The sequence below is a fragment of the Gavialis gangeticus genome, unplaced genomic scaffold (genome assembly GCF_001723915.1).
Source record: "Gavialis gangeticus isolate Ggan-Ray unplaced genomic scaffold, GavGan_comp1, whole genome shotgun sequence".
Classification (NCBI taxonomy): Eukaryota; Metazoa; Chordata; order Crocodylia; family Gavialidae; genus Gavialis; species Gavialis gangeticus.
Genome location: NW_017729033.1, coordinates 20,563,323 through 20,574,967, shown reverse-complemented (window position 1 = coordinate 20,574,967; position 11,645 = coordinate 20,563,323). Strand labels below are relative to the sequence as shown.

Below are 11,645 nucleotides of genomic sequence, written 5' to 3'. Positions count from 1 at the left end.
GCTGGCATAACAAGGAGTAATGGGCACAAGTTGATGGAGAGGAGGTATAGATTGGACATCCGCAAAAACTACTTCACAGTTAGGGCGGCTAGGAGCTGGAACCAACTTCCAAGGGAAGTGGTGCTGGCCCCTACCCTGGGGGTCTTTAAGAAGAGGCTGGATGCCTACCTGGCTGGACTCAAATGAGTCCCGTTTCTTGTTTTGGGGTTTTGTTGTTCTCCCACCCTGGCGGGGGGTCGGGCTAGAAGATCTACTAGGTCCCTTCCGACCCTAAATCTATGAAACTATGTACTGAGTGTACAGACAAGGCTGGGAAGCCCCATGAGAACAGTGACTGAGTGATACCTGTGAGGCCCATGTGTGACTATGGGGGTGGCTGGAGGCCATGAATACTGCCTGTAATGCATGGGTAGGTCTCCTGGGGAAACAAGGTGTGCCTGACCAGTGCTGGCAGGACTCGGGAAAGGTTTTGGTAGCAGACTGGGATTGGACTGAGCAGGTTAAATTTAAGTTAGGGCATCATCACTCCAGGACAGCCTCTCACCACAACAGAACATTTCCATCAAGACGTGGCAGGTGAGGCTGTGAGAGGGTACACAAAGGAGCTGGAGTAGGGCAGGATCGTGGCCACTAGGGGCTGCCCAAGGATCTGTCCTGTCACACTCCTCTACTGTTATTCCTTAAGAAAGGCTAACCAGATGCATGCAGGCAGAAGGGAGTAGTTGGATGTATCCATCTAGTGCAGGGGTCAGTAACCCTTTAATAATGATGATGGGTTGAATTTACACAGCTCAGTCCTCAGGCAGGCTGCCATGTGCGACTTGGCCACTACCACTGTTTCCCTTACCAGTGATTGCTGCTGGTTCTCCTTTTTGCAAAGTGGACTGTGAGATGCCACTGCCCTCAGCTTCATGAGCTGGAAAAAATCTCTTTGCAGGCTGGATCTGTCCTGTAGGCTGTAGGTTGCTGGCCCTGTTCTAATGAGTTGTAAAACCAGTGTGCTCCTTGAGATGCAAGCATGCCCAGAACTGCCCCTTACTGTAATGCAGCTCTGGACAATCATCAACATAGGCTAGTATATTAGGGGCTTAGCATGGATGTCTTTCAAAACAGAACATGGAAATGTTTTCTAACGCAATAACAAATTTTATTTACCACTAACATACGCTTGCAAACAGCAATGCCTTATTTTGGATAGCAACCAGACAATACCATAGTCCTAAAGGAGGAAGAAAATTCCTAGAATGCAATGTAATAAATAAACACTTTTGAACTTTATCAGGGAACATTTGTATTTCTTTAAAACTTACTTAGGTGAGATAGGGAAGGCTTACTATTATGTTTGCTGTATTAAGGGCCTCTATAATCTCTTTGTGTAAAAAAAAAAAAAAAAAAATAGAGTTCAAGAATTACATTATCAATACATTACCCAAAAGCCTTTCTGTTGGCCAAGGCAGTTACAGTCATTTTGTTATTTTAAAAAATAAATGGAAATACAGTTAAAGGCCAAGGAAAACCTGTGAAGATTGTGCTAAATTTGGCCCAAGTGCAAAACCAGTGGACTTACAATTTATCTGGGTTGAATGTATTTTCTATTTACAATTTCTCAGACGAATCTAAAGATACAATGATTGCAAAAAATTATCACTACCGTATTTAGCCTCAATAATAAAAGTAGTAGGTTAAATAGAACTGTAAGACATGGCTGGTATTTTCAAATTTGCGAAGGGGCATAGGCTTTTAAATCCTGTTGAACATTATAATGAAAGTTAGGCACTAAGCTCCCCTTGGGTTTTCTGAAAACCCAACATAAAGCACTAGTTTTTCCTTGTGGATCCTGCTTTTGTGAATGACAGGGTTGTAGAGATGAAGGAGGGAGACAAAAAATTATGATCTTCTGGCCAAGAGGTCATGACTTCATTTACTCTGTAAATTAAACAAGATCTTTTTTTAAGTGCAGTCTGAGATCAGGGAAAAAAACCTTGCCATCGCCCTTCCTCCTCTATGCTGCTCAGACCTTGAAGGTCTGGACATATTTACTGCAGGGTAAAAAGGCCCCGGGGTGGGGGGTGTTGTTCACTGAGTGTCAGTCCCTCCATGGCAAGTGCCCATTTGCATGCTTTTAGCTTACAGTAAGTGGAAGATAGACCACAGTAACTTAGCCCTCAGTGTAAAAGGGCAAGTTAAGCTTCCTATTCCCCATTTTGATAGGCCTTGATCTCCCAGTAATCAGCTTCTCTTTTGCTAATTATGTGTTGGCTACACCTCAGAATTTCTCAGAGTCCCTTCCTTATGCTGTACTTAACTTGCTGTACCTAGCTTCCTATAATCAGAGACCTGAGAGAGAATGTCTTACATTCAAAATCTTGTCCAATAAAAGGTATCACCCTAAGAAGTCCTTGCCTGTCTAATATTCCATGACACCCTTGAAAGGATTGTTTCAGGGATGTATTTGGTAGCTGTGTTGGTCTGAGACAGAAAGAAATGCAGAACTCTACAATTCTTGGTTCAGAGAGGATACCTTTTATTAAACCAACTAAAAAATTGCAAAAAAAAAATCTTTTTCTGCAAGCTTTTGGGCGCACACACCCTTCCTCAGGCTCAGGGAAAATTAAACATGGTACAAAAGTCCTCACAGATAGAAAATAAGGTGGAAGTCTGTTCAAACACTCTGGGTCCATGAGAGTGTCTTTGTGAGTTACTCTTTGATGTGCAGATAAGGCAGGATTCCTTCCCGGGTAGTGTCAGGTAGCAGAAAGGCGGGGAGGTGTAGAAATCTTCCTTGTTGTTCAGGAATGAAGCTTAAATACAAAAATCGACTAAAATTTGGCATCTTCCATTTTTTGAGGGATGTAGTTGGTCTCCCAACATGTGGTCTCCCAACACAGCTACCAAATACATCCCTGAAACATGGAAGATGCCAAATTTTAGCCAAGTTTGTATTTAAGCTTCATTGCTGAACAACAAGAAAGATTTCTACACCTCCCTGCCCTTCTGCCATCTGATACCACCCGGGAAGGAATCCTGCCTTATCTGCACATCAAAGAGCAACTCAAAAGACACTCTCATGGACCCAGAGGAACAGACTTCCACCTTCAGCTTCCTTTGTGCAAAAATGAAGTTTATTTTTTTACCTATGGGGACTTTGTACCATCTTTAATTTTCCCTGAGTGTGAGGAAGGGCATGCATGCTCAACAGCTTGCAGAAAAAGATATATATTTTTTACAATGCCTTGGTTGGTCTAATGTACGGTATCATCTCTGAACCAAGAGTTTTAGAGTTCTGCATTTCTTAAAAGGGCTGTGGCATCCTGGTTGAGACTGTGGCACACTGGCCTAAAGTTCTAATCCTGTGAATCAAAAGAATGAATTTTACCACACAAGTGCAATTGCTCACTCATAGCCAGAGCTTGTACAACTGCTCAAAGTCCAGACGCTCCGACACAAATCCAGACAACTGTTTCAAAGTCCACCAGCAACTATGCCTCCTACTGGCTCTGGCCCCAGTATTCCACCCAAGCCTGATACAAGCCAGGCAGCCTAATGACAAGAAACTGATCTCCTGTGCAACCAGTAGCCTCACATGAGGTGGCAGGACAAGATTTTCCAGCAGCATGCAGGATACAGCATAAAGAGACTTATTTCTGTCTGTGCCATCCATTTATGCACAACTTCTCATCATACACCAGTCTGTCCAGATGCTATGGTCACATTTTTCTCACCCCTATCCTGCAGTCTGGGTTGGCTGTGTGGGGCCAAATAAATCCGATGCAACTTATAAAATAAATTAATACCATGGTCTCAGTTTGGCTTTTGGGGGAGACTTGTCCATGTCTGCAAAATGACTACACAATTCAATATAATTAGCAGTCTTTAGTTTGGATGGGGTTGTGATATAAACCAATGGTGGTGATTAACAGGGTTGAAGGGAAATTTGCAGAGATAGTGCAGAAGGTAGCAGGCTATCTGCTCAAACTGTGCCAATGGTATTCGGTTCTTGCGAACACTTTGACAATTTGGCAGACTTGTAATTTGAAACAAAGTTCAGTATAATTCTTGCAATGCAAATGAATTTCAAAACATGAATGTACATTATAGCAACATTGTTCTAAGAGGAAAAGTGCAGCCTAAAGGTGTCCAGCTGGCAGAACCGTGACTCATTTCTGCACTCAGTAAGCAGTCTATAAATGCATTTTTTCAGAACCCAGTATTTAGTTGTTTCAATGTGAAGTCCCATTAACTCTACCCTGTGCTGCTGTTAAATTGCACAACCACCCAAAATACAGAAAGGATTTCCATGAGCATTCAACACACATTATTTAGAACTAATGTGCTAATAAAAAGTTGTAGATAATAGACAGAGATGGAGCTCCTGAACAGCTTTGCTTATACATCTAACAAGGAACAATCATGGAATCTTTATTGAGCAAATGTTAGAAAGCTTGGTCCCAATCCTGTTAGAATTAACCAAACAAACAGCCCCATTAAAGTCCATGGTATCCCCCAAGACTTGTGGTAGTGTAAATGAAATTAGATTCTTGCCCACTGTTTTTACTTCCATGAGTAAGATAACAAAGGTAGGTTCTCAGAGAAAAATCTCTAGTCTTCTCTGGATGCAAGCACTATATATTAAATACTAAATGTTAGCATTAAGGTGAAAATTTTGCAATGTAAGCAATGAAATTTTACACTTGAGAATAACCTGCAAATCTGGAAGCCATCTTACTTCCATTGATATTTCTGGGAACTTTGCCATTTACTTTAGTGGGAGAACGATCAGAGTTATATATTCTTATAAAAGTCACAATGTGATGGTTCTTTTCCAATCTGTACCTATATATTATGTCCCAAAGAAAAACAACCCACTTATTTAAGTGGCTGGGAGCAGCATCTGCCTCAAACTTGCTTTTCGTGAGGTTTTCCAAAGGCTCATACAACTGTGGCTTCATACAGACATTATATTTCTACCAGGAGAATCACCACTGTCTTGGCAGAAACTATGAGTGTACAAGTGTTCATTTGATTTTTCCCAGAGGAAACATGCTCCCTCCAGAAGAAAGATCTTCCAGATGTCAGCCTGAAGAAAGGTCTTCCCTGAGACAGACACTCTCTTGCAAAACTGAACGCATGTACACTCCCCTCTATTTCTGGTCCAGAAGGGGAGAGAAGCAACAGGGTAATGCTCCCCTTGTTTACCCACAGCAGGGTCTCTAGTCTGAAGAGTGGGCAGAGCTTTGCCCCTCTGCTCCAGTCCCCTCCCACATTGGTCCAGGAGGGAACAGGGACAGCAGGCTGCCTGGCTTGGGCAACAGGCTGTGGGCTTTTCCCACTGCCCCCTCCACTCCGCTCTCTGAGACCAGTAGCAGAATGGAGGAGGCTGTTCTCCACCCATTCCCCAGACTCCAATCTGGGGAAGGTCTGGTGAGTCTTTCCCAGGTGCTCCTCTCTCCCTAGGGACTAGCAGGAATGGAGCAGCCACTGCTTCCTACCTCTTCCCCAGATGTGGATCACCACGATTTGGTGATGGCATTGAGAGCGGGGGAGAGGTAGGCTGAACGCTTGCATGCTCCTTCTCTTAGAAAGATTTCTAGTGGTGGAAATCTCTTGCTGCTAGAAATGAATGTCTGTTTGTGACCTGTAAGACAGTGCTTCCCAAACTTTTCCTCAGAACAACCCCATTTCCTCAGGTTGGCCCCTCACTCCCAACTTGCAGCCCTCCCACTCCCCCAGATGCCCATCACTCCCCATCCTACACCCCTGGTCCTGCCAGTGCCCCTTGCTTACAACCTGCAGCCTCCAGCCCTGCTGGGGCCAGGGCTATGGGACCAGGGCCAGGGCCTGCAGTGCCCTGCCCCTGCCAGCAGGACCTGAGCCCCCCACCCACAGCAGATGGCAGTTACTGCAGCCAGAACAGAGCACAGAGCCCAGTTCCCCTCTTCTCTCTCCCCCCATGGGCAGCACGGCCAGACCAGAGCCCATTGGTGAGCAGGGAGGATGTGGGCTGCTCGCTGTGGGCTCATGGCTCCCTGCATTGCTGCCCTCCTCTGGGGCTTCTGCAGCCCGGAGGACAGGACCCAGTGCGGGAAGGTAGGGGGTCTCAGTGCCACTGCCACGACAAGGTGCCCCCTGCCCGCCTGTCAGCAGTGGTTCAGAACCGTGTGCTCTGCTGTTGCATGGCTGGTGTGGGGCTCCCAGCATTGGCACCGAGCCTCCCTACCCTCCCGCACCACGTCCTGCCTACTGGGCTGCGGAGGCCCTGGGACGAGGGCAGCAGGGCAGGGAGCCCCAAGCCTGCAGCAGGAAGCCCACATCTACCCCCATCCCATGCACAAATCTCGGAGGCATGTTCCTCCCATGCCTCCCTCCCTGGCAGTGCATGACCCCATTTTTTATCACTGCAACCCCAAATAGGATCACAACCCCAACATTGGGAACTTCTGCTGTACAAGCTACCTTTTTGCTTTCCTTTTGTCTTGCTGTAGGACAGAATCTTAGAAAACACCCAATAACAGCAATAAAATATTCCCTACAAATGGTCTTCCTCCATAACTCTGGGCATCAGACCCATTTTTCTTGTTGTTCTATCAACATTAGTAGGTTTTCTTCAAATCTTAAATTCAAATAACTACAGAAAAAAACTGTTAATTTAATTAAATGCTTAAGTGCATATATGAACACATACAGTTTAATAGTCTCAAGAGCATAAAAACACTTACAGGTTGAGTCCTCTCCTGTAATGGTATTGGCTCAGGTATTGGAATGGCCCGTGGCTTGGGAATGGTCAAATTAAACTCCTTTGGTTCAGTGCCTGTTGAAGACTTTACAGTGGTAACATGATTATCTAACTTATCAGCAAGTTGCTCAATCAATTGCTGTATTTTTGGCTGCCATCTTTAAACAAAAAAAAAAGACTTTTAAATCTCATTTTCCCATTTTCTCTTACATTATTCCATCATCATGCAATATCCAATGGTGGCATTGAGACAAATACTTAATAATTTGACAGTTCTGTTGATTCCCTTTTAACTGAATTGATTACATTCATTTGTACCATGATTTAGTTTCACAGGCTGTGGCTCTCAAATGAAAATATTACCTTAGTTCTTCACAAAAGACAGTCTATTTTGAAACACTAGCAGTGAAATAACTGTAATTTTTGCAGATTAAGCAAACACATTGCAAGCTCATTTTGCAACAGTGTCAGACAGTAAGTCAACAGAGATGGTTATCATAAGTAAAGTAGGTACAAAGAAAAAGAATAAAGACAAACAGTGGTCTAAGTAATACTGTTTTGTCTGTCTGACAGAGTTAACATATCAGTGTCACAGCATCATTTCATTTTATCAAAAACTAGGAAGACAAATAATGTATGTGAATAAAGGAATCCATAAAAGAAAAAGGTGACATACACTATAGTTTTGGTTTTTGGATTTATTTTGGCCTATATGAAGATTAAAACTTTCAAAGCTCAGGGACAAATATTTGCAGCAAGCATTACTATCTTACATGCAATTACTCAGGCACTGAATTCTGCAAGTGTGCATTAATTTGAAAACCCTAACAGCCTCAATGCAGTGAAAAAACATGATCTCAATTTATCCCTTGCCTTCTTTCTATAAGAAGTTCATCAGATGCCATTATCTTTATGCATTCTTCACCAGTTTTTCTCTGTTTTATAGCACCTCTATAACAACAGAATGCAAACCTTTGATGTGTCCACAGCTACTCAAATCAACAGGGAAATGATGTCCTGCTGTGTTCCTGAAATGCTTATGTTAGAGAAGGGAAGTGTAATGGAGTTTTACTCCCATGATTCAGTTCTCCCAATGACAGTGGAAAATGGGCTGCAGAATCTTAGATTGTGCTATAATTCTGGGGTGAGGCCAATCATGAACTTCTGGCAGTAAACCAAACCCTGCTGAAGGTGGTGGAATTCCTCCATTAATTTCAGGGAGACTAAAAGCAAAAATACATTTAAAACATTTGAAGCTGCTGACTTGCTTCAACTGATGGTTACCCATACAAGCCCCTTGATGCAGGTCATTTCCTAAGGATGCTACACATGTGCCCAGCCCTGCACTCCTTCCTCAGGCTATTTTGATTCCAACAAGAGTTTCGCCTCAGCAAAAGATACAGGATTGAGCTTTGTTGCATATATAGAAAAGGGGATGGTTTTGGAAAGGATGATACGGGGTTTAAACAAAAATAATAGCCCCACTTCTTATGTATAGTGAGACCATTTTAACAGCATAAAAAAGGTCCTTGAGGACACTCACTTTAACCCCCTTTTACACTGCCATAAATAAGAATTTGGCCCAAAGGGTTTATATCTATGATTGCAAATGAAGGGAGATTTAAAAGAAATGTAATTATTTCTGTAAGGAGACACTGTATTTTGAATCATGATACTGGGAATATACTGGGCTAAGTTCTGCCCTCACACATGTACTGCCAACTCCTGGTGACCTTATTAGAGATGTATGTGTATTTTGACACAGAACTGCACCACTGCCATCACTATTTTGGCACCACCAAAACAACTGAAGTTTATTAATTTCACACACTGTTAGAACATGGTTTAAACTCTGCTTCAGCCAAAACATTTCATAATATGCTTTCATCTACTGGTATGTCTACACTGCAAGAGGGAAGTGTGACTGCAGCCCAGGTATGCTGAAAGTAGCTGCAACCTAACCACCCAGGGTTACAATAATACTAAGACTGTGAAGAAACAGACTTCACAGTGGGCTGTAAATGCCTGCCAAGGACAGTGGGTATATACTTGGTTATTATTAGGTTGTATACTTCACTGCTACTGTGAACTTACTAACTTTCATTTATCTACTTAAGCTAGATAGACGAAAGCCAGTATAGATATACCTACCAGTCTTGCAGACACACGTCCCAGCTGCAATGTAGATGTACCCATGTTAGAATACTCGCTGAACTTGGTTAAATAAAAAAAAGGATGCAGGCAGTCATAAAGCCATGACCCAGCAAATCATCTCAGCACATATACAGCTTCAAGCATATGAGTAGTTTCATTGAAATCAAATGGATTACTCATGTGCTTAAAGACACACAGCTTAAGTGTTTTGCTAGAGCAGAGTCTAACTCTACAGGATGGTTAAAGCCTTTGACTTTAATCTGATTTGAATGTTGTATCTTCCAGTTGCAAATTATGTACTCCACTGGACTGAGAAACTAGTGTGCAACATCTGAGAGAGAATTTTTCTTAGCTCCATGGACCTTTGCTTAAAGGAAAATTAAAGGGCCTGCTTGCTCTTGTTGAAGCTAATGAGAGTTTGAAATTTACTTCAACAAGAGCAGCAGTATGCTGTATAGCTTTACAGAAGTTAACATGCTATGAAGAAGAAAGACCTGTCTGAAAACATATCTTTTACCATGATATCATATTTCAACTTTCAAATGCACACAGACGGACTATTTGCTGCTTACCTTAGCAATGGATCAATCCAATTTTCCTTCACATAAGATGAATCGTATATTTGACTCCATTCATCTTTTATCCAGGTATTTAAATTCAAGACACTGAAGAAGAATCTAAGAAACTAAAAATAAATTACTTCTTTCAAATATAATGAAGACTTGAACTAACATTATACAGCTTTTCTTACAAATTACACCATTTTTCTTACAAATACTCCTGACACCTTACACTTTAATTGAAATGAAAATATGCCTTGACATTTGCAGATTCATCTCAATTTGGTTGTAGTAACCTCATGTCTTTCAGCCTTACATTGTGAGATGAGTAGGTCAGAAAAAGCTCTGTAGCCTGAAAAACATCTGTTGTCACAGGACAATGGTTTTCAGATACATTGTAAATTTATTTTCAAAACACAATAATATTATTAAGACACAAGAGTTTGCATCTGGAAAACAACTAACTTCTCTAATACAATGATTTTAACTTAGTGAAGCAGGTATATCACACTGTTTTTAGCACAATTAAATGATATATTCCCATTGAACTAGAAGATTGCTATTTGGTATGATCAAATATGATGGATGGGAGAGTTGTGGGGGTGGGTGGAGAGGTGCTGCTGAGTGCCAGAAGGGTGGGGGCAGGGGAGGGATTTATGTCCCCAGAAAAGGACTGCTGCTCCTTTCATAGTATCATAGGGTCATAGAGAAGTAGGGGTGGACAGTTCCTCCAGATGTCTAATCCAACCCCTGCCTATCCAAATCATCCTATATAAACCATCATCTAAACTCTACATAAGACTACCCTCAACAGTGACCTAACACCCTAATGTGCCACAGGTAAAGCAGGAGAACCATGACAGCTAATATCCTGCTTCTGTATAGTGTTGTCAGTGTGCTCAAAAGATAGAGTGCCATGCCCCGCACTACAGAGGAAGGCCAACCCCCCCGCCCCCAGTCCATACCCATCTGGCCATGGGGTAAAAATCCTTCCAGACCCCAAATATGGCAAGTGATCTGACCTTGAGCAGAGGAACAAGACCCTGTAGCCAGGAACCTCTGGTTATGTTCCTAAAAAGAGAATTGGCACACCCGATTGAAATCCCCAGCCTTAGCTGTAGCCAATGCCTCTGGGGAGACTTAAGAACACCCTGACACATACAACAGAAAAAGGGTGGTGGGCAGGAAACGATCAACATCTAGAAGCATGAGAAATACCCATGGTAGAAAATAGGCATAGCTCTGTCTATATCATCCCCAACCAGTGGCTGTTGAAACTCTTCTTGAACACCTCTAGTGATGGAGAGTCCATAACTTCCCTAGGCAGTCTATTCCACTACCTAACTATTCTCACAATCATGCTAACAGACATGAAAAAACACAAAACCAGTGCTTTACTGGAAAGGAAGCATGTTAGTTCAACCTGACTCCTTAGCATCTGTATATATTGGGTGCTTCAGCAGGGCTTTTTGGTGCTTTTGTCTAATATCTGCTTCCATCAGCTATTAGATAGAAGGGCCAAAAAACCCTGCTGAAGTTTAAAAAACCTGATACAGATGTTGGGTGAGTTGGGTCAAACCAATGTGATGACACTTCTGGGCATGAGCTGTTTTTGGTGTGAGGGTGCGCTGAGCTGCAAGTAAAGCACTGTTTTGTTTTGCTTTCTGACATCTGTAAGCAGCCATAGTGAAGAAGTTTTTCCAGATATCCACTCTAAATTTACTTTGCTTCAGCTTCAAGCCACTGGTCTGCATCCTCCTCTGTGATGCAGAAGATGGAATATTTTCCTCCTTCCATTCCTCAATCCTTTATCTTCTCTGCACACAACCCAGACCACCCTAACAGGAAGCAATCAATTGGGCACCGTAATGCCACATGTTACTGTGTCTCTGAGTTACTGCTGTTTCAGCAATCTCTGACCAGGGCACAGACCTTGCGAAGTGCTTGCAGTTACTGAAGCAATAATAAATACTAGGCAAAGATTGAACCTGATCCAAAGCCACCTAATAAAGATTTTTTTTAATTCAGTCCATATATGTTGACTTTTAACTGTCAGAACCAAATTTGAATGAGGTGCTGGATAACACAGTGTTAAGCACAGACATGCACTGACAAGCAAGTGGAAAATCCCCAGAGGGCTAGTGAGCATGCCCAGCACATGCCCCATGTTGGACCCCACACTTGTCCATCATAAAAGG

At 42.6% G+C, this 11,645-nt stretch overlaps 1 protein-coding gene across 2 annotated transcripts in view; it reads right to left on the bottom strand.

Moving 5' to 3' along the window:
- The window catches only part of CFAP99 (cilia and flagella associated protein 99), a 151,367-nt gene that overhangs the window by 62,910 nt on the left and 76,812 nt on the right, over window positions 1–11,645 (bottom strand). For both annotated transcript variants that reach the window (XM_019526492.1, XM_019526491.1), the window contains exons 5-6: window positions 9,460–9,572; window positions 6,717–6,891 (exon numbers count right to left, since the gene is read on the bottom strand). In XM_019526492.1, the coding sequence (XP_019382037.1) occupies window positions 6,717–6,891; window positions 9,460–9,572 (288 nt within the window). The remainder of the gene's footprint in view (window positions 1–6,716; window positions 6,892–9,459; window positions 9,573–11,645) is intronic.